This window comes from Hibiscus syriacus, unplaced genomic scaffold (genome assembly GCF_006381635.1).
Source record: "Hibiscus syriacus cultivar Baekdansim isolate YM2019G1 unplaced genomic scaffold, ASM638163v2 tig00111398_pilon, whole genome shotgun sequence".
NCBI classification, from domain to species: Eukaryota; Viridiplantae; Streptophyta; class Magnoliopsida; order Malvales; family Malvaceae; genus Hibiscus; species Hibiscus syriacus.
Window position 1 is genome coordinate 1034273 of NW_024063081.1, and position 23909 is coordinate 1058181.

The following is a 23909-nucleotide window of genomic DNA, read 5'->3' on the forward strand; positions in this document are numbered from 1 at the left end:
ATAACATATATATCTTACAAATGTAATTATTTAAATTTAGGATTTTTAGAGAGAATAATATTCAATTTTACTAATGAAATCATTTTTTTTTATATAAATCTTAAGTGAATACAAGGTAGTGTTTTTTTCAAAGATTCTCAACATTTAAATAATGAATGCTTATACTATGGGATTTGATGGGGATAACAATAAATCTATTAATCCTTAAAATTGTTTGATTTGTCCTGTCACCGACGTGGTCTGAGAGATCCATTTGAAGGTTGTTTTAAGAATTTAAGCCTGTTGAGTTTTGGCGTATAAATCAAATATAATCCAACAGTTTATATTTGAATTTCGGGGGACCGAAGCTGAATCCATCTCTCCTATGCAAAAACAAATTATTTATGGTACAATGCGTGTAGTTACATTAAGTTAACGATAAAGTTTGGCCACATTACTGGTATTGGTTGGAGAAAATATATAATTGTAAAGTCCAATCCTTTAATTATTTTCTTTCCAGAAAAAGAAAATAGGAAAAGTGAAACAGAGGTCAATAGCATTGAACTTTACCTGTTTGACGGCATTAAGACCAAAGGAAGACTAAGACAAGGCTTCCAAAGATTTTCTGCAACAAAGATTCCACAGCAGCAGCATGGTGAATCCTTCTACTGATACTGACCCACTCCAACACCCCTTCTTCACCAAGGGAGCCCCAGTGGAGGTCAGCAGCGACGACGAAGGCTTTCGAGGCGCTTGGTACTCCGCCACAATTCTCGAAATCCCTCCCAAGTCCGCTTCCAAGAAGCGCAAGAAGGCCTTGGTTAAATACAAAACTTTGCTCGCCGATGTTGGTTCCTCCCCTTTGACGGAACATGTCGATCCTGCTTATATCCGCCCTTTGCCGCCTAATGACAAGGGGACTGCTCACCTTGACGTAAATGACGTCGTTAATGCGAGCTACAGAGATGGTTGGTGGACTAGGGTTGTGAGGAAGGTTTTGAAAAAAGTCCAAATACAGGGTTTACTTCGATAATCCACCTGATGTCATTGAATTTGAGAGGAAAGCTTTGAGGTTTCATTGGAGCTGGATCGACGGCAAATGGGTTCGCCCTGAAAAGCAGGTATCGGAAAAGGTTAATTTCCGAGGTTCATTTATTTTAGGAATATATATGTTTCAATACTAAAACTGCTAATCTCACTTCATGTACCTTTTTACAGTGAAATTATGCTTTCATGACTGCTGCAAAAGACTCACATATGTGCTTCACTTTTTATGTTTCCTTTGTTTTAGTTCTGCTACTTTTTGTCATTTAAATTCAGTTTGATCTGCAGCAAACTTTGTAATTCCCTCAATAATGCATGCTGCTTTTTCTTTTGACTTTTGGTGCCATGTCCATGTGAGTGATTTATTTATTTGTTTTTAATTTTTTATGTGTTCTAAAGCAATCGACAGGCTCCATTTTTAGCTCAGGAACAACTGTGGAGGTAAATATCGACAATGAAAACATAGGCAATATTTGGTACCCTGCATTAGTCATAAAAGAAAATGAGGACAATACTTTCCTGGTGAAGTATCAGAACTCTATGAATGGTGATGAGCCTGGGACAGTAAAAGTTGTTGATTCCCTCCATATCAGGCCCGCTTCTCCTCGATACGCAGATAGAAACTATGAATTGCTGGAAAGAGTGGATGCAACATATAATATTGGTTGGCGAAGTAGAGTAATAACCAAAGTTCTTACAGGAAGAAGGTACAATGTCTTTTTTAAGCATGGAAATGAGGACAAGGGATTCTATCACTCAGATATCAGACCTAAGGTTGAATGGACTGATGGCAAATGGGTTAGTAAATCCAAGGTATCTTTCCTATGTCTTCTTTTCGGGATATGCATTTTCTCTATTATTTTCCCACTTTAAAATCAAATGAGCTGTTTATGTTGTGTAGGTCACATCTTTTAATCATATTGAAAGGCAAAGGAAATAAATATTTGAAATAAGCTTTTTGTTTCAGGAAGTCATTATTGCGTCTGATGAGCAAGAGCAGATAGGAATTGCTCTCTGTGATACCCGAAAGATCAAGGTGGATGGAGAACTTGATAGTTCCTTACCCTCAAAAGGAAACACTGAAGATAAAACTCCTTTGACAAAGATGAACAAGAATGCTGTGGAAAAGTCGACTTCCACTGATGAAAACAATGCTTTGAAAACAAGCAAGAAGAAAGTCAAGCTGGAAACATCAAATGGTAACACTTCTCACCCACGGCCTTCAAAAAAGCTGACTGAAGGAAATGCAGTAGAGACACCGGTATCAGTCACAGGCAATAAGTTAAAAGATATGCCTAGTGAAACATTGTGTAAAGAAGACACCCCAAGGACTGGTGGTAAAGGTGCTAAATTCTCGAAGAAAACCGTGATTGATGATGACTCTTGTGCCAAGATTGAGAGCCCGACAACAGGAGCAACAACTGTGAGTTAGATTTATTCTTTTGGAGTTCTATTGTTCATGCTAATACTGTCAGATCATTTTCATTTCCTCCACTGTTTTCTTTTGGACATTTTAATACATTTCTATTTAATGATGAGAAATGTATAAATATCACTGTAAAATATGGTGTACTCTACTATCGTGTGGTATCTGTATTGCATCTTTGAGTTTCCTTTCCTTGAACCACACAGCTTCTAGAGCTGCACTGTGTTAAGAGTATGTTCTGTTCTAAAATATGCTAGAAAATCATGTGTTCCTTCAACTCTAACCTCTGAATGCCAAGTTATTAACAAAGAAGTGAAAACCAGCTTGCCTCTTTGAAATCATAATAACTAAAAACAATCATGTCTACATCGTAAAATAATTGACCTGCTTGACGTGGTTGTTACTGCACAATGGGTTGTTTCAAGAGTTAAGCAAACTTGTTTTTCAACTGGGATATTCAATGTGCCCCACTTGCTTTGCAGCAAACTGCCTCAAATGATGACTGCCTTTTCTGTCAACATCACCATTTTAACTGGGTAATGATCATTGAGTATTGTCACTTTGGTTTTGTTGGCTCCATCAGCCAGTATTCCTGATCAGCACTGTCTCTACTACCTTCATTTGACCTACATTTCCCCTTACTGATGCAGACAACTAAGAGGCAGAAAGCTGGTTCAGTTGACAGTACGGCAAATAACCTTGTGAAAAGGAATGTCAGAGCTAGAAAGTCACCAAGTAAAGGCCCACAGGGTACGGCAGCAGGTACATATAGCAATCGGTACGTGTGTATCGGTTTAATTATTGTTTAAAAATAATGTGAATTACATATTTTCAGGAAAAGATGGAGCTACACGGATTGCTGAAGAAACTAATGAAGGGACGATTAAAACAAAAGAAGTTGAAATGCCCATCGTCATAGGATTAACAGCAATCACAAAGACTTTACAGGCTGAAAATTCCCTTCAGATTCCTAGTGAGGAACCTCAGAAGCTAATGGGGGATCAAAAGAATAATGTAAATGATTCAGTCATAAATGAGAACATGGTAGCAAAAATTTCATATTAGTCTCTGGCTCAGAGAAAACTACCAAATTTGAATTGCCTCAAATTCTTGATGGGAACCAGTTTGTCACTAAACAATTGGACGTACGTAATATTGATATATAGTTCTTTTTCATTGTCATGATCATAGGTAAAAGAGTATATCTAATGTTGTTTTATATATAATGCCTAATAAATCAGAAAAGCTATGTTTGGAGATTTTCATCCATCGGGCTGGATTTGAGATGTTCAAGTTAGAAGAAATTTAAATGATTGGGAGATGGAACAATGGTGTAACTTGATGAGCACTATTTCTCTTGTTTCTCTGTCTACTGAATCCAGTGATGGCTTAATTTGGAAAGACAGTGGGGATGGTATGTTTACAGTCAGTTCTTGTGTTAAGAAGTGTGTTATTGGTTCCGAAGAGGTTCAATTCTGGATGAAGGTTGTTTGGAGAGGATTACTACCACCACGAGTTGAAACATTATTGTGGCAAATTGTGCAGCAAAAGCTTGTTGTTGAAACAGAATTGGCAAGAAGAGGAATTCAAGGAATTGATGATGTTTTATGTCCTCTTTGTAAAAAGGTTGATGAGTCTTCCTCGCATTTATTTTTTTCTTGTTCGGTTGTGTGGGCATTATGGAATAAATTTTTACAATTGTGGACTTTTAGTTCTGTTCTTCATGAAGATACTAAAACTTTTCTCTTAGGATGGGAAGAGTTGAAGCCAAATTCTGCTATATGGTCATTCATTCCTGGGGTTGTTATTTGGACCATTTGGAAAACCATAAATTTTATTGTTTTTGAAGGGGAGAAGTTGGACCAGATTGAATTATTCTTTTTAGCAAGAGTCAGGCTTGCATCTTGGTTCCTAGCTAAGTATAAGGATATCTCTATTCCTAAAGACTCGTTGATTTCGGACCCTTCAATAGGGGATTCTCATTCGTCCTACAAGTTCCTGAAGTCTTCTATTTTTCCCTGGTGTCCTCCTCCTATAGGCTTTATTAAACTGAATGTGGATGCTGCCACTAGTAGTGATTGGAAGAAAAGTGGGTTGGGAGGCATTTTAAGGGATCATCTTGGTGCAATATTAGGAACTTTTCAGGAGTCAGAGGGTCCGAGTCCTCCAACATTGAAGGAACTTAAAGCTATTCAAAGGGGACTTGTTTTCGTCTCATCTATCCAAGGGAGGGAAAAATTTTGTTTGATTGTTGAGAGTGACAGTAGGGTAGCTGTGGACTGGATTATTAAAGCTGATTCTTGTCCAGCTGTGTATGCTTTTATTGTTAAAGATATAGTTGTAAAACTTAGGTTTCGTGGGGGAATTGTTAGATGGGTTACAAGGAAACTAATATGGAGGCTGATGCCTTAGCAAAAACTGGTATAGGCTGAATTTTATGTATTTTGTTTTTCGAGTGATTACTTGTAAGGGTTATTGGGTTTTATTCCTCTAGGCTGTTATTCCTAATTTATTTAATAAAGTTATAAGGCACACTTTTTCATCTTCCGCTGATTAAGGTGTTTACACATAAACTCTATTAATCAAGAAGGTGGTTTTTAATGAGGCATTCAAATCTTATCAAAAAAATAAAGTGATCAACTTTTGGGTGTTGTCAGCTCACTTTTCAAAATAGAAAATTTTCTTGAGCCTGCTCCCTGGCCTGTCTTGTATCTTAAGGAGTATCAAACATGTAATAGGAGTCCTCTTTATTGATATGTGTTCCTATATCTATGTTCCTTTACTAGTAATTGTTACTATTGCTCTTACTTGTATAGGGAACAAAGGAGCATAAAGTTGGAGCCAGCAATCAGAAAAGGAAGAGGGGAAGACCTAGTAGATCAGTAGTTACAAGTACAAAGGCTTTTGATGCTGGTATATAAAACTTAAGCTTCAGCATTTTGTTGGGTATATGCAAATCTGTGTCAATGCAAACTTAATATTACGATTGGTAGGTAAGGAGCAAAATGGGGCTGGAGGAATCACTGATGAAAATGCTGTAACAGATTGTGCGAGTGGTGATGCTTGTTTGTCAAAATGTAAAGGGGTGGATCTGTCAGGTACATGGGGGGTCTAAGTTCTTGGTCTGCCATTGTTAGTAATAAGCCTCAAGGAAAATATAAAACTGTTATATAAGGCTCTCTTGGTAGCATTTGGTTAAGCACTTCCCAATGTTTTAACCCAAGTGTACCTGTACACTTTGGGGATGGTGAGAAGAGAGATATTTTACATCCCAGAGGGGCTATAGTTGGAGATACCATTGTTTATGGTAATGAAGTTCCTATCAAAATGGGAAATGCTCTACCTTAGAGTGTGGTTTGAACTATTTATTTACATGATTGGAAGTAACCAGCAGTTTTCATTTTCTTAAATGATTTTTCCAATTAGTATGCTAATTGGTAGGAGAGTAGTGTAGATGTAATGGGAACAATTTCCAGGAAAAAAGGATTTGGCTAGTGATTCATATGAAAGAAGGTGTTATTTTTGTTTCACGGGGCTGGGGGAGGGGAGGGTGATGTCGAGAAGAAAGGTTATGCATGTACCAACAACATTTTCTCGTTTCTTATTGTCTTTTAACTGACGTCAATGTAATTATCTGTTATCTTTTGCAGCTTATGGTTACCTTATATATTTTAAATTAACATCTTATCTGTTAATTATATAGCCGCTGAAAATTCTAGAGGAAGGACAAGTGACAATTACAAAACAAAAGAGGTTCACATGGCGGCTCCTGGGATTTTTGAAATGATTGATGAGGATCGGCCTCTTTCAACTTGGATAGGAGGAATGCATACTTTAGGTGATGAAGAATCAAGTAAGATATGTCGTCAGATTTATGAATTTCGTTTCTTTTCTCGATCCGTTACTCTCTCACTTGCTTTGTGCGTACATAAATATAGACCATCACTTGGCTTTCATATTTATGACATTTTTAGCATCATTTTTTTTCTAGGACTCCACCCTACTAGGCTTGTCAATGGATGGAATGGGGAAAAAGGATTGGTTGATGTTCCAATTGAATCTCTTACAACTGATGCTAATGATAAAAGTCCATTGATTAATGATCAGAGTTTGCCTTTTGTGAAGAGATCACCTGTATGGCGAACTATTGACTCTATGGATATCTTCCGAATTGTGCCTCAAAAACCACATTTTCTACCTTTGGCTGAAAACAGAGAGGAGTTTCGTGAAGGATCAGCAATTGGTATCATGGTAACCTTTGCTAGTTTGTTTAAGAAGATATCTATGTTGCATTTTGATGAACCTAGAGATACATTTGACAGCGTTTCGGAAAGTCTTAGTGACTTGGAAAAGCATGGATTTGATGTTACTATGCTTCGGCACCGCTTGAATAAACTACTTTCTATCAAAGGAGGACATAATCAGCAACTAAGGGAGAGAGAAAAGCTGAAAGGGAGATAGTTGAGAGTACAAAGGAGATATCTAAATTCGACGAAGAGATGGAAGAGATCGAAAAGAAGATTACCCAGTTACAAGAACAACATGAGTCCATAAAATCGGAGAAGGAGACTAAGAATCTTAAGGTTGGTAATTTGAAGCTCCATGTCATTGTTCTAAACAAACTTATTCAGAATGCGTCTGATGAGTTTAAGAAAATAGCTACCGCCTCCTGGAAGTTGCCGTAATAGACTGATGGTGGTGCTACTCAACGGTTTCATCTTCGTACTGCCAAGACCCCTGGATCACAGGTGAGGGTGGTGGTTGTTAAATATGTGGATGCAAATTGTAGCGGTTAGCATAACTTAGTAGATGATCTATTTTGATTCATGAATATGAATGTATTTGCTGTTTCATGAACATAAATTATGTTGGTAAGTAGTGTTCATCTATCACTTATAAGTGATTTAGGTAAACATAGTCCACATAATAAAATAATAAATAACGTGAACATGATATGGATACATATACAAAATTTGATGGTTTATCTTAAATCTCTCGGTATTTGACAATTATATTAAATTATCGAGCTGAGCTTTCTCATGAGAACTAGCTTAGCGATCGTGAAGTCAGAGACTGGATCCTGACCAATAAGAAGCCATGTACGGTTATGTTGAGACCACATACATTATATCTTGAAAAAATCTGTTTGTTAATGTACATATGTGATCTGTCACAATTTGACTTAAAGTTCGATTTTCAGTATTATGACCCAATTGGTGGTTGGAAAGATGAAACTATATGACAGACCACTATCAACGAGATATTATAATTTTCTGAGATGTGTTTCAATGAGAGACAACCATAACATGCAAAAGAAATAATTATATATAATACATATTTCCAAGCTATAATTCTTTGCGATGTCCCAATCTCTCTTTGGAATATTATTTATATAATAGCCATTCATTAATTTTCTTGAGTTGTGAATTATTATATATTTACGATATGAAATTTTAAAGTGGGCATAGTTACTAAATCAATAATAAATATAAAAAAAATTAAATTTTATAACCGATAGTAAATTCAAGTTGTCTTTCAAGTCATACTAATTAAGTAATTGTTAAGGTTTATAAAAGAAATAAGATAAAATAAATTTATATTTGTAAAAAATGCATTGTGATGTTATTTTAATTTATGAAAAAAATAGAAAAGAAAATGATTAAATAAAAGTGTGAATCAAATATACATCTTATACGGCCAAAATATTATGTTTATTTTTTTGGTAAATACAAAAAAAATGTTTATGCTGCAACTTACAATGAAATATAAAGTAGGTCCTAGACCAACATAGATATTAATGGTACAGGGCAAGGAACAAGCTAATAAATTCCTTAGGGTTTATTAACTATTCCTTCATTACCCACCAAGATCAAGTACTTGTCTCTTCTGGTAAGCCTGGTGCAACCAAAACCCAGAGCCTTCCCAATCTCACTCTGAACATGGTTAGCCACATCGAACCTCGATCTGTCACTATCACCGACACAAGATGTCACGCCGGACACACCAGCAAGGACCTGTACTTTGTAGCTGGGACGTGGGTTCATGGTGAAGAACAGTGGGTCCAAGCATTTCAAGCCACCAGCCGTTGTGCCGTAGAACATGCTAACGTGGCTGTCCATGGCAACCGGGACTATATTATCGCTCATCTCAGCAAACAAAGGGCTGAACCTCAAGAGATAAGGCTCCCTACACGTGGTTCCTTCGGGGCACACAACTAGGTCCCCTTGGTTTAATAGCTTTCCCATCATGGTTCCATCTCGATCACGATCCCTGGTCAGTCTCACGGTTTTGATCGGCGCTAACAGCTCCGACACCCTGCTTAAGCTGTAACTAACGGCTGTGAGATCCTTCTGTAATGAAAACGAAAGGTAGAGTGGATCCAGCAGTGTTCTATGGTTGCAAACGTAGAGCCGGCCGCCTTTGGTTTTCCGATTGATGTTTACGTTTTCGAGCGACGGATCGGACGAAAAGGAGAGGCGGAACCCGGTGTAGGCTAATATTGGGACGGAGAGCCTATGAGGAAGCATCAAAGCAGTAATGACTCGGATGATTGAAAGGGTGAAGCCGAAGGGGAGCCACATGAACATGGCGAGTGTGGCTAATGGTGTTGGCCTGAAAGCCAGTCTTCCATCGTGGAAAATCAGTGGTTTCATGTATTCCTCTCTCGGTACGTGTTGCCAGCTTCTCTTGTCGGCTCTTCTCACCAGGTAAATTTCCTGTTGCACCAAATGCAGTAGTATTAAATTACAGTCATAATGCCGTGTAACATTGAATAGTAATATTTTTTAAAATCACCGTAATACCGCAACCGTAATTTAGTATTATATTATAAACTAACAACAGGCAACCGAAAATGCAGTTCAATGAGAAAAGGAACGTGTAGAAGAATGTCAAAAGAAGTTACAATGCAATGAGAAGACAAGTGATATTGAAGTGATTCCTTGAAGCTACTGATGGCAACCAGATCTTCTTGGCTTCTAATTATCGTCTCCAAAGCATCATTGCTTCTTTTCTTTTCTTCCATGACACCCAAGAAGTATCCACAAAACACCTTCATCTCTCTACCGACGATACAATCAATCCCCAGATAATCCTTCAAGAAGCTCTCGATCATCACTCGAGGAATATTACTGAAACCCACATTTTCACCTCCTTTCTTCAACATCTCCAGCGTTTCCAACGCTACATCCTCCAAGAAAAACTTGGGCAAAACAGCACTTCCCACTCTGAAACTCTTTGTCTTTACCCCAAAGAAGCAAACGAATACCATTATCTCCAACCCCATCTCTTCACTAACGAGGTATAGAAATGGGTATATGGCCAAGAGAAGAAAAGCCCTGAACAACCCTCCGGCTTCGAAGGCCACGAGCATGAAGTAAGGGAACAATGACGAGGATTTCAACAAAGCTTCTTCTACACTAAAAACTACCATAGTTTGGTTTGATCTGTGAGCAAAAGAAGGGTACTTGTGGTGTAATATTTTACGTCAGCATTTCTGTGGAGAAAATCTTAGCCATTTTTTGGGGTCCAATAAAAGGTGTGGTTTAGTGAAGATGTACGTACTTACTTTTACCTATTGCCCCACTGATATAAAACAGCACGATTACGACTCACTACAGAAAGTCGAGTTGCGAAGATTGAATAAGGATCAAATATATGTATGCCATGCGATGAACGGCTTTTTTTTTTTTTTAGGTAAAGAATACAAATGGTTTCTAACTATATGATATTGTTTTATTAAATTAGAGATTCAACAAAACAAGCTATAGTTGATATATACTACACCCTTTTTTTAACTATAAGAGGGGCTCATATCTTGAGTTTTATAGGGAATAGTCACACAATAGGAGCCAAAGGTATCATTGTCAACAAGACTATGAACTAGTACAGGAACATCATTATAAAAAAAAATCAACTGAAATTTTGTGGAGATCGATAATTTTATCATGCCATCTGTCACTTTATTAACTTCACGGTAAACTCATTTAATTTATGTTCTGTTTTTTGTTCGTAGTTAAGAAATTGCAGGAATTAAAGATAACAAACTATTTTCAGTTTGAGCTCAATCAGTTTAAATTTGGAGACATTCGAAGTCATAGGATCATTTAATTTGACGTCGTTTATGCTACTTTTTTTGGGATGATCAGTGGATGGGAGTTTGTAATTCTCAAAATACGTGGCCCAGTAAAGGCTAAGATTAAATCTTTCATATGTTAATTAATTAAAATTCCGAGTACTCATTTTCCCTTCAGTTATCTTGATCGAATTTTATCCAGTTATGAATTTTTTTAACGAAGTATAAATTACGTTTAAAAAAAGAAAACAAAGACTGATGAAATCATTGATGAGTTTCCAAATCAAAGAAGAGAATAGTAATTTCCATCCAACTAAATACACAATGCAAGATTATTCCGTAACCAGTCATCAATATTCAATAAGGTGGTTGGGCAGAAGATGGTCTCATTGACTTTTTGCGGTTGGATAGTCTTATGCTAACAAAATGGGTTAATTTCTAATTAACCCATAAACATTGGCCAAAATAACAATTTATTAGTATTTATTTATTTTACAATTTTTAACTATAATTATAAAAAAACTAAAAAACTATTTAAAACTAATTTAAAATGAAAATAAATATATAAAGTTTTTAAAATATGTAAAAAATTTCTTAAAAGTATATAGAATTATAAAAAAAGGGATTAAGTGTATATTTTACCCCTGAAATAAAACTAAATAAACAATTTTATCTATAACCTTTAATTGCATCAATTCTATCTTTAACCAACATTGACTATTACAGTGTTGATGTGGCGATCTATCATGCTAATATGACAATTTATTATGCTGATGTAACAGTTAATAATACTAATGTGACGGTCTAATATGCTAACGTGATAGTTCATGTGTGAATGATGAATAGGGATGGGCATGAGTCAGATTGGGTCGGGTTTCCAACTAACCCAATCCGACCCAAAAGATATGGATCTTCCACCCTAAACCTAACCTGACTCAAATATATGATGACTTCATCCGACCCGAACTCGACCCGCCTTTTTTAGATAAAACCTGAATCTAACAAGAAACAAATATATTTATAAAAACATTACTTTTATTCAATAAAAATGATTAAATTAAAAAATAATACATAGATATATTATTGTAATTATCCCTAAATATCTATGGTATAATTATATTATTTTTAGGCCATGTCAGGTCGATATTTTTCATTATAAACTTTTTATGACCTGACCCAAACTAAATTTTAAAAAAAATCAACCCAAAAGGATCAGGTTAGGTTGAAACCCGTTAGTTCAGATCCAGTGCCCATCTCTAATGATGAAATAGTAGGATGATTGAATTGATTTTTTAACCGACTTTAAGTGCATAATTGGCTTTTGTATGGATTTAAGGGCATAATTAATTTTTATTTAAAGTCACAAGGTTTGTTTAATTTTTTAGAAAAAATAATAATTAAAATATTCATAAAATATTAAAAAAACAAAAAAATAAGTGAAAATTACAAAAATAAAAAAGTTATAAAATTATAAATTATAAATATAAAAAATAAAATTTAAAAATTATTTATAAAATATTAAAAAATATTAACACTTTCTTTGCAAAATACTTCCTGGTATCTTGTTGTCATTGTTGGAAATTAAACTTGATTTCTTTAATAAAAAATTAAATGCATGTTCGTTTAATTAATTAAACACGCGAGTTTAATTGAGTTTATAAACTCACTTCATTAAATAGGAGAGTTATTAATATTAATGTTTAAGTTTAAGTTATGATGAATGTAAGTCCTATAAATACGTAATATAGTGCACATTACAATGTATAGAAAATAAAAGAGAAGTATTTCTCAATAAAAGTTGTTTAATTATATTTCTTCTCATTTCTTATTTTGAGAGAATTTATATACTTTTTATATAAATTCTCTCAAAATAAGAAATGAGAAGAAATATAATTAAACAATCTTTATTGAGAAAGACTTCTCTTTTATTTTTTCCCTTTTATTGTAATGTGCACTATATTATGTATTTGTAGGACTTACATTCATCCTAACTTAAACATTAATATTAATAACTCTCCTATTTAATGAAGTGAGTTTATGAATTCAATCAAACTCGTGTTTAATTAATTAAACGAACATGCATTTAATTTTTTATTAAAGAAATCAAGTTTAATTTCTACCGGTCATTAGTCTACTACTATTCCTTAACCATATTTGCCGTGGAATTAACATTGTATTAGAGTAACAATAAAAATCAAATTCTCCTTCGATTTTCTACACCACATAGTAATGAGCATAAGGGTCATTATCAAGCAAGTTGATCATGAGCTAAATGGTACTCGACCCATGCTCGTTAAAAAAAATTGTTACTCGAATTGACTCGTTGTTTGATAAAGTTTTACTCGACTCGTGCTTATTAAAAAAGTTGTTGCTCGACTAGAATAATTACTTATTAAGCTCTTCAAAAATTTTATTTTGTTTTTTAAATGTGTAAAATCTAGTAAATTAAAAATTAATAAATTGATCATTATTAAATAATAGTTTAATATCTTTTTATTGTTTATTAAAAATAATAAATTAGTCGTAATTATTAATTAATAATTTAGCATATTTCTTGTTATCTATTACCAAATTAATAATTATTAACTAGACTTTTTTTAATGAAATAATAAGATAAATACTAAAAAATATATTAAAAAAATATAACAAATTGTTTGCGAACTTATCGAGTTAAATTAGACCTTACTCGACTTACTTCGTTAAGATAACGAGTCGAGCTCTAGTTCGAGTGGAATTAACCCAAGTCAAACGTTGGTCGAGATTTGACCAAATTAAGTTCGAACAACTCACGTGAACTACTTAACTCATTAAACACTCCTAAATGAGCACACTATAAGCTTAGTCAACTTTTTTTTTTACTTTTTACTATATAGAAAATTATGTGAAATTAAATTTACCAGAGAAAAATATTTATATAAATAAATAAATAAAATAAACGCATAATAAAAAAAAGTAATTAGGGATGGACAAAAGTTGAATAGATTCAAAAAAATATTTTTTATTAAAATTTAAATTTATTTAATCTAATTACTTAGTGTTTAAAATTGTTAAAATAATATTTTTTTTAGTTTGTTCGCAATTTCTAATTTTTGATCTAAATATTTACTAATAAATCTAGCTCTATAACATAGTGTCTGGTTTCCATTGCATGTCCTTCCATCTCTCCATACCTTCCTATTTTGATATGTTTCATTTTTTAATTTTATTTTTTCTTTTTAAAATTAGTCTCAGAACATCTTATTTATTTCTTCGGCAAAATAAAAATCTAAAATGCCTCTCATCTATTTGGGTTTTTTTTTTGTGGTACCATGTTATGATGTAACGTACCAACTAAGTCTAATTGAATTCTATCTATCGCTGTTTGATTTTCTAATTTTATATTTTTTACATTATTCATAAAATAATTCCTGTTCTTTACAGAATATTGGATAAACTTTAATAAATAAGTTTTTTTTACTGTGCACATTTATACTTCAATATTGTTCGTTTCACATTTTTAAAATTGGTTTTACCATAACTTAGATGGAAGATTATGTAATAATTATTTTTACTTTAAGAAAATGATCTACAATAATAATCATTATTATATATAAACTATTAGGTATCCGTCAACTGTATACCTATAAAAATTACCGAGGCACCAGAAAACGTCGCACCCATTAGGGGTGATGGATTAAATTACTAATACTACGAACGAAACTGAACAACTGGAGCTCGGCATTCAATTCATGTATACAGAAATCTCTAATCAAAATTTTGTTTAGATTAGACCAGGCAAACCGATTGTACACGACCACACAAAACACGACATTAGCAACTTCGGCAGGCTATTTTTTGGCGTTGGCGGTTAACTTTCCCGATTTCTTCCCAATAATCATACCAGAAACCTGATGTTCTAACAAGCTGCATCGTTTACAAGTAACGTTCGGAAAATCAATCATTACATTTTACGAATCACCGTGTACAACAGATATGAATTTCTTTTAAGGGTCAAGCTCTCATCCATTACTACTATTCAATACAAACTTAATCACCATTCATCACTATTTAATGTAAATCAGTCTTTTAACTGATATTTGGAACGAGTTATTTATCCAATACAGAAAAGTATATTTTAGGAATGAAGAGAAAGTGGAAGTAATCTGTACCTGGGAAGCTCGTTGTCGCGATTTCTGGTCATTGGAAAGCTCTTGTAAAACTGAACAGAAATCAAGCCTTCACTTGAGCCAACTGCAGGTGCAGAAGACCCCTCTAACATTACACTTGCACTGTGTCTCGAACATAAACCTACGAGCAAAGCAATGTCAGACAGATCCAAGAAATTGCAGTTTCATAGACCTTAAATTTTGGATACAAAGAAGGGGAAGACAACATTGAGCAATTGGCTGATAAAGAAAATAGAGGAACGAGAAGCAAACAATCTTCGGGGCACCGATTTGAGCTGAAAGCGTGCTTCTTCCTATTATCACGAAACATTCAAAACAAATACTGCAAAAGCATTATTAATGAAACTATACTTTGTCTAGGACTCAAAATTCCAAGCTTATCAATAACAGCTACAAGAATTGGTGACTAAGCAAGTCAATAACTACAAGAAGACAACCTTAAGAAATGTTAACTCATTAACAATTTCTTTCAATCTAAAATGCAAAATAATAACACTCCATTCACTGCTTAAGAACTCTAAATTGAAAAGAATACTACTTTATTTCATTCAGATATCCTTTTTACAACTCTTTCTAAGCATTTTTGCTTTCTGTTTTTTCTAGTGAAGGCTTATTCCAAGTAAAAGGAAATTAGAATTTGTAATGTGCTTTATTTTACGGATGATTTTGCAGTACTTTGGAAATCTTGGAGAAGTTGAAATTGTAATACAATGTCATAAGAAAAGTCATGGTTGAAGCAGAGGTAGCTCATCAACAAAGTTAAGAAGGATGATCTATGTAACAACACAAATTAAGCTTATTCAGCAAGCTAAATCTTTCTGGTAACTGGAAACAATGACCTGGAAATGTATGCTAGGAAAGCTGGGAAATGAAACGGCAGATTATTCAAATTCAAAACAAATAAACTGAGGGGTCTTGTTATTTCCCATATTGGTACTGTGAAGTCCATGAGATTTAGACCAGTAACTAGGATAGGAGTCAAATATTTATCTAAAAGGATTAGAATAATTCTTCTTTAGGGTCCTTTCTCTGAACTCAAAAGATGTCAAATACCTTGAAAGAGTATGACAAAGCAAAAGAGAACCGTGATGACCATAGCATAAAGGCTAGTGCTTGATGATGATGATGCCTTTTCTTTCTTCATCCTCTTCATTGTTTTAATCTGTTTCATCCTAGCACGTTTTATCATGGCAAGTTCAGCAATCTCCCTCACCAACTTCTTGTCTGCAGCATCCAACAACGGACCTTTCGGAGGCCGTGGTGGTTTGGGAGGTTTCCTAGAGTTTGTCATCTTGCACTTCACTTCTCTTAAGTTCTTCTCCGCCAATGTCAGGAGCTCCTGATTCTCTTCTCCTTCCGAATTCTTGTCCGTCAAGAATTCCGCATTCTCACCAGCGACTGCACCAAAACTCAAAGTACTACTACATGAGTTTATGCAACTTTCACCCTTGACTATTCTATCGAAGCTCCAAAGATCACTCCAAACTCCACTGAGAGTTCTCTTTGTTTGTAAACTCGATGAAACATCATCTTTTGTTTTTTCATCTTCACTGGTAGTCCCACCACTTTCAAGATCTACTTCAATATCTCTTTCTCTTGTAAGCAAGGGATCCATACAAAATAAACCTTTAATTCCTCCTTAACCTAAGATAATTATGTTCCCCACTACTGCTAAACATATATTCAGTCACTGACTACATGAATTAACCCCACCACTTCTAAGAAATATCATACAGGGTGAGTCCAGCTAAAGTTTGAAGCTTTAAATCCTGCATTTTTCAATGAAATGTCGAATATCAGTAGTGGAAAGTAGATAAAAACAAAGGTCTATTCAAATGCTAACTCGAAGTACAAAAAGATTGCAAATTTAGGAGCCGTGAATGATTAAAGTTTCAACGCCCAATACCCGAAGGAGCAAACTAAATGATTAAAGGACTTCAAAAAATGATTATCATTTTAACTCCCCCAGAAACTCAGTAAAGCTTGAAATTTGTTTTTTTTTTCCTGGGTAATTTTCTAGGCAATCCGATGTGGGGCAATCAGCTCCCAGTCTCTATGTTATAATGCAGCTCAAGAAATAGATAAACAAAAGAAATGAAAACGAATAAACCCAGAGATTTATACCCTTTAAGATAAAAGCCCAGAAAACAGGGGAAAATAAGCCGCCGCCAACTTCATAGGGAAAGCAGAGAATGTAGCAATAAGAAAATCAGAGGAGAAAATGGAATGTACCTTGAGTGAAACCAAAAACAGCTTAATTCGATGTCTGCAAGAACCGTAAACTGAGAATCCTTCCTTGATTTCGTCAAACCTTATCTCTATTCGTACGATTAACTAATAACTTTTTAAAAGAAAGTGGCTTTTATATTTCGAAAAGAAACAAAAAAAAAAAGGAATTTTTATAAAAATGGTAAACCACTGAAATTGAAACCATTAAAACCAGATAACAAAGTTAAGAGTTGTTGGTTTTGTCTTCGTATGCCGATTTGCGATAACAAGACATCTGTGTATGAACGTGTCGGGTACAACGGGGCTGGTAACAGGCAGTTGGCGGTGGAATAAGTAACCATCCTCAGTTTTTTTATTTGACTATTCAAAAAGGAAAAAAAATTAATTAAGAAATCCAATTATTAGAATTAGAGACATCATCAATCAATTAATGGTCTCGAGATCCATGGCATATGTTTATCAATTGCCTTTCATTTTTATATGAATCCATTCAGCAGAAAATGGACACCAACTAGAGAGGGATAAAAGAAGATTCATGGCATCTGTTTAAAATATATTTCAAGGCTTAGGTGGGCTCCTATTAATTGATTTTTGAATTTATTTAAACTATAATTTTTTATTTTGAGTTCAAATTAAACTTGATAAATTTAAGTTTGCATTTAAATTTTTAGTATCAAATCGAGTTCAACAACAATCAAATTCGTATCAAAATTAAATGCAGTGGAGCATTTCTTGAGTACAAATCAAATGCTGCCATCTTTTGATTCTGCTTTATTATGTCATTGGTCCCCAATAATATTATGCGTAATTAGTGTTGGTTTTCCGTCTTGCATATCATTTTTCAACTCGTTAATTGTACATTTAATATCCAAATGATTTTATTTTTAGCAATCTATATGAAATTTTGGGTTTCAATGAAATAAGCTGAAAGAGTTGAATTTATTTGAGTTGCAGAAACAGCAAGACACTGTTGCTATATGTTGTTTCAGATGAACCAAGCAAAAAGTAGATGCTTAACCTTTGGCATCGTTACTTTGTGCGATATCCTCTCATCTCGATAGCTATTACCTGCCTAATGCTCTTATCATTATTGAATCCCCTTGGCTCTTGTTTTTATGTGAATTTCCTAATCACCCTTTGATATCCTACGAATTAATTGCAGCTTAAGGGTAACTGTACTGTTATTTTTCTTTACTTAAAAGCCCTAGGCTAACCATTCTACTTTCAGCTTCATATCCAAAATTTTCCTTGTTACTATGACGAATTTTCTTCACTAGGCACAAAAATAGCACTATTTCATTAATTGGTACAGTTTTTCCCAATGAAATATCAAATGGTAGTAGTGGAAAGTACATAAAAACAACGGTCTGTTCATATGCTAACTCCCAAGGACAGAAATATAGCAAATTAATGAATCTTGTAACACCCTAAATTAGAGGCTAAATTTTAGGATTTATAAAGTATTAAATTTAAAGTGGTATTTTAGAATAAATTGAGGATTAAATTGTAAAATTTTGAAGTTGACAAACTATTTTAGAAAGTGTAAGAAATTCAGTGACTCAGTCTTGAATTTATCTATTTTTCTTTAAGAGAGAATTATAAACTTTCCGTGTCCCCTCAACCCACTTTGAACTCCGATCTATGCATCGTTCGGCCACCGTTCGACTAACCAAAACCACCATCGTGTTCGTTGTCGATCGATGAACAAAATCCCTCAAACCTTTCATCGTGAATCGGCGTCGTTCGTCGTAAATTTCAATTGGAAGTATCGTCGGTTTTAACTCAATTTCTTTTAGTTTTTCGTCGATTCAGATCGATCCGATCATCCGTTTTCGACACCTCCCGCACCATCATGTTCCTTGTATCATTCCAAGTTTACCGGTGTCCTCCGTGTCTCTGTCGTCGTCGGCGCGTGGAGGGATAGGAAGTCAAAGTTTCCGAAGTTTCAGAAACGAGCTTTCCGCCGTTCAAAATTGTGAACCGAACTTGGTAAGTGTCTCAAAATGCATTAAAATATTTTTTAGAAATTGTTCCGAGATTTTTTGGACCCCTCGACACCGTACGCGCCCCACGTGCGTGGGGAAGGTCTGCGCGTGTGGACAGAAAAAAACAAACCGGTCCGACCCGACCCGTTGACCGTTGACTGTTAATCGTTGACTGTCGTTGACCAGAACTTTGACCGGTGTTGACCGGCCGTTAACTTTTTTGGGTATACCTATCATGACGTTTTTCAATGTCCTGAGTCCGTTTCGCCAAATTCGAACCCGATAAGCTATTTTTCACTGATTTATCATCCGATTCGATCAATTTTTCGAAATTAAGCCCCGTTTTTGATAAAATTTCTATTATTATGTATTTGAGGAATTATTGGAAGTTGAATTAAAGATCGAGGGCGTTTGAATATAATTTATATAGTCGATCTGTATGGTACGAAAATCGAGGTAATACATTAATACCTCTTTATGCTTTATGGAACATGTTGATAATGGTCAATGCATGAATAAAATAATATTTGGTCTCATTTGTGTAGTTAATTAATTTCTACAATCGATCCGAATACGGTAAAATTCGGTAACTGAGTATGATTCAGACGATTAATATAAGAAATTGGAGGACATTTGGAATTAAATTACAAGTTTTGTGATTAGTAATAAAGGAATCAAGCCTGAATATGTAACTTATAATTTATATCATGAAATGTTAAATGTTAAATGTACTTGAATGAGAAATTATGAGAATACTCCAGTTTGGTAAAATTACAAAAATACCCTTATGTTGCAAAATGACAAGAATTGTCCCTGGAAGTTGATTAATAACTCTGAAAAGACATATTGATATGATAAAACTAAAGATGTGCATAAAAAATGTTAGTTTTGCGTACAAATTTTAGATAACCGATTTTTAACCCCAAGAAGGTTTGTATAATATACTAGAAGTCTGTTAAGGAATCATTTCAAAATAAGAGAATGTTTGAGAAAACAATTAACCATAGGATCTCTAAATTATAATTATTTTCATTAAGAATTAATACCGGAATTATCTGGTTAAGAAATTACGAAAATGCCCTTGAGAGGTAAAAATAGTCCGAGTTGATCCTGAATGAGAAAGTTCTTTGAGGATTCGTACTTAACTCAATAAATTACGGATTTAATTGTTAAAATCCTATCTTTGTACAGAAAAATTCCTAATAACTTGTTTGTAACTTCTGAGAAGGCAGTTGACCTGAAAATCTCCAAGTTAAGAATAAATTATCGATGATACTCTTTTGTCAGAATTGTTCAAAAGGTCTGGAAATGATGATACGTTTGAATTAAACAATAAGATGGACGGAAGGAAATGATTGAAATACCCTGGATTTTTAAAAAAGACCAAAATACCCCTGGAATGGAAATGACCTAAGAATATCACTAAGCCCAAGAATTATTGGGTATCCTCAAGCTTTGAAATGACTGGAATAACGTTGAGTACCAAAATGAGCAAAATGCCTTTATGATCTAGACTAAGTAAATGTCTTGGGTTAATTAAGGAATTCAAATAAACATAGGTGTTGTATTACCCTTAAAAGTAATGAAACATAATTTAAGTGAGTGGATCAACCCTACAGTTATGTCAATACCTGAATGTCATAGATATCACTTGAATGCGTGTTCGTCTTCTCAAGTTTGGATCGATGATAATTCTGGAAGTACTTGGCTCAGCTCAACTCTAGAGCGCATTCGGTACTAAGAAGTGTATATTCGTGAGACAAATCAACCACGAATACCAGAATGACTCTATTATATGACTAAATTGAATTGAAAGAAAAACTCTGAAGTAATCGGGATAGACTTGATTGCTAAACGAACTAAATAACCTCTATGAATGAGGATTAAATAGGTGATTGGATGAGTATGAAAACACTGTTGAACTTACATGATGAATTGTCTTTATGGGTCATAAACCATGAATCAAGTACGCATGTATTTCCTGATATATTTAAAACATGGAAATGAAATAAAGACCATTAAAATATCAGTTCGTCTCCTTAAGATCTATTTGGTGATGATTCTAAAGGTGATCAATGGACAAGAATTGTTAGTATTAAAGAGTGAATACCTTGGAAGGGCATTGAATGGACTTGTCGGCATGCATTAGTCTGAGAGTTGTGTAACTCGAGTTGTTTGATAATCCGATCGATCGACATAAATTGTAAATGTCTTGAATCTTCGTTTCTACATTTTCATCTCAAATCACTTCGGTCATGTCTGAACACGCAAGTAACGCAGAAGGAAAATATTATGAATACCCCATTTGGTTCAATTGGGCTGAAATCCTATGAATTCCAAGTATATTTCTGAATACCCCTGATTGTTTGGATAATGAAATCACTCTCAGTAAATCTGAATCTAGAATTATTCTGTATAAATGTTCCTGAACATTTTCCCGATGCACATGAATTATAGTGGAATTCTAAAGTATCAACCTTAAATGTCTGATTAGATCGGTTAATAATCGATTCTCTTCAATAAGACCTCGTTCCTGGAATCCGATCAGATTGCACAAGTTTCATGTTATCCATACTGATAACTACAAAATGCCTCTGAAAATACTTAGATTCTCTAGTGTGTTCCCTATGTATTACTTAATTGTTTTATTTGTTTTAATATGTGGTACACTGAAATCTATGATTACTGTTTTATCGATGCACTGATTAATGGTGATGTTTTATGGATTTATGGAAATTATGTCACGGTGCAATTGTATCTTGGAGATATTGATTTGTAAAGTACAATTATGATCAAGCTGAATTTTTATGGGCCTAATGTGACTCTTAGGTATGCTCTGTGGCCCTGAGATCATTCTCGGGTAGGCCCTACGGCCCTAAGATGTTTTCTTAGGTAGGCCCTGTGGCCCCGAAACTTTATTGGGTAGGCTCTCAGGCTCTAAGATGTTCCTTTAGGTTAAATCTTTATACGATGGTTTTAAACTATGAGTTTAAAAAGCTCCACTACAGTATGACTTGTGAGATTTACGGAACTATCATTTGATTAATGTACCTATTATGATTTTATTGTATTGTTGGAACACACTAGACATCCTAGTCGATCTCCTGAAAACGTGATACTAGGAATGCTTCCTATGAACTAATATATTCATGGCTTATATTCGATGAACTACCAGTGGAATCCCAGATTATCCAAAAAATCGGTATACGTCTGATTCAATAAGGAAATTATATGGCTTTCCATTTATCTGCATGTACTATAGCATCATCTGGTAGCTCTGTATTACTGAGCTTTTCGAAGCTCACTCTATTACTCACCATTGCAGGTTAAAAGAATTGTATCAGTGCATCTATCGACATCACTAAGGGAGTTCTTCCGGCGTTACTTGCAGAGTATTGTACATGTGATTAGGGGGCATGTAATTTGTATTTTGTTTTTATATCCGGGTTTGAAAATATGTTTTAATTTAGAATACTGATAAATTTTATTTTGTATTCATAAATGATTTTATGATTTTACATGTCTAATAAAAGTTTTAAATTTTCCGTTATTTTTCCGGTGGCCCTAATGTGACACCCCATATCAGATCGGGCTATCTGCATCGGTCTAAGGGGTTACAAATCTTGAATAGTAAATGATTATCTTTTAGTTCCCCACCAGAAAACTTAGTAAATATTGAAATTTACATCTTATCTTTTTAATATTTTCTTTCGCAAATCAGACGTGGGACAACAATCAACCCCCACCCTTGACGCTATTAATGCGGCTCCAGAAACATGAAAGTTTTTTTTTTTGAAAAACACACAGATAAAAATCAGGGTGAAGTACATGTATACTCACCATATTATAAGAAAGATTTTATCACCTAAATTATTTAACTATTTAAATGATATCGATCAAGTATTTTTTTTTTTTTAGGAAAAGAGAGACAAAAGCCAGAACATTTGGTGGAGGGGGGTTGCATCCACGTCTCTCTGGAGCAAACTAGGCAAGCCAGGAGGAGGATCCATGAAAATAGCTAAGCAACCCTTGGAATGAACTTTGAGTTTAGCCATAAAATCAGCAACTATGTTAGCTTCACGTCGGATAAGTTGGAAATCGAGCATCCAAGCTCTGTCGAGGGAGGCAATTGCACGAACAATGTGATAGGGGCTTATAGAGGACGGTGGCGAGAGAAGCTTTATCGCCTCTTCATTGTCACTTTGGATAACAACACGTTCAAAACCTTGGTCCCAAACAAGGTGTAATCCTTCAAAAACTCTCATAATTCGGAATTAAGGACATTGGAGATACCCAGACTCTTCGAAAATGAGAGGATACGACGACCTTCAAGATCACGGAAACAGCCACCTATATAGCCAAAGCCTGAGATACGAGAAACTGCAGCGTCTGTATTGAGACAGATCCAGCCCTGGGAGGGAGGTTGCCAAGTAATCAAATCAGGCAGCGATGGGTTAGCAGCTTGGTTACTAATGTTTTAATAAGTAACTAATGTTTATTAAAAATATTAGTACATATATTTTATATATTAAACAATATTTTTAATAAAATAATAAATATTATTAATTACATTGATAATTTATTATATATTATTAAATAAACATACATTATTATATTAATATATATTATTAAAATAGAAAATGTTATAAATTGTTATATTAATAGTCTATTAACTATGATCTAAGTTATATATAATATGTTGTCAATCTTAACTCAACATTAGATTTGACTTATTGGTAAAATACTATTGTGTGGCAACAAACTCAAGTACAACACTTCATTTTTTTATTTTTACTAATAAAATAATCTTTAACAATAAATATTGTCAAATTTAACTATGTGACCTTAACTCCATGTAATCTAGGTTAGATTTTAAAAAAATATTTTTCTCTAAAAATAGATAGATGTAAGTGATAAAAATTAAATATATAATTATATAAATTTATTTTAACAATCATCTGTAAAAATAAAACCACCAATACTTCGTCAGAAAACTGAAAATCCTT

At 34.1% G+C, this 23909-nt stretch overlaps 4 protein-coding genes and 1 long non-coding RNA gene across 5 annotated transcripts; 2 read left to right on the top strand and 3 right to left on the bottom strand.

The window, feature by feature from the left end:
- Window positions 1–600: 600 nt before the first annotated feature.
- Window positions 601–7313, top strand: LOC120161350 (DUF724 domain-containing protein 6-like). The gene is given in 12 exon segments (XM_039171622.1): window positions 601–979; window positions 981–1100; window positions 1423–1836; window positions 1991–2446; window positions 2932–2985; window positions 3100–3211; window positions 3285–3493; window positions 5266–5362; window positions 5443–5547; window positions 6153–6302; window positions 6441–6890; window positions 6893–7313. Coding segments are annotated over 12 exon segments (2757 nt in total). The 5' UTR covers window positions 601–631; the 3' UTR covers window positions 7135–7313.
- Window positions 7314–8259: 946 nt separating this feature from the next.
- On the bottom strand, window positions 8260–9928 carry LOC120161286 (probable glycerol-3-phosphate acyltransferase 2). Its single transcript, XM_039171562.1, has 2 exons — window positions 9354–9928; window positions 8260–9165 (listed from the first exon to the last, which is right to left on the bottom strand). The coding sequence occupies exons 1-2, from the start codon at window positions 9879–9881 to the stop codon at window positions 8281–8283; spliced, it is 1413 nt and encodes a 470-aa protein (XP_039027493.1). The 5' UTR covers window positions 9882–9928; the 3' UTR covers window positions 8260–8280.
- On the top strand, window positions 9056–18159 carry LOC120161288. The gene is made up of 4 exons (XR_005519471.1): window positions 9056–9182; window positions 9998–10004; window positions 13268–13273; window positions 18147–18159. It is a non-coding gene; the product is annotated as an uncharacterized LOC120161288 (long non-coding RNA).
- LOC120161287 lies at window positions 14327–17066 on the bottom strand. The gene is made up of 4 exons (XM_039171563.1): window positions 16922–17066; window positions 15743–16458; window positions 14672–14810; window positions 14327–14426 (listed from the first exon to the last, which is right to left on the bottom strand). Exons 2-4 carry the CDS (start codon window positions 16302–16304, stop codon window positions 14351–14353), a joined length of 777 nt encoding a protein of 258 aa, XP_039027494.1. The 5' UTR covers window positions 16305–16458; window positions 16922–17066; the 3' UTR covers window positions 14327–14350.
- Window positions 18160–22817: 4658 nt separating the features above from the next.
- On the bottom strand, window positions 22818–23168 carry LOC120161086. The gene has a single exon (XM_039171370.1). It carries the CDS (start codon window positions 23166–23168, stop codon window positions 22818–22820), a length of 351 nt encoding a protein of 116 aa, XP_039027301.1.
- Between the last annotated feature and the right edge of the window lie 741 nt (window positions 23169–23909).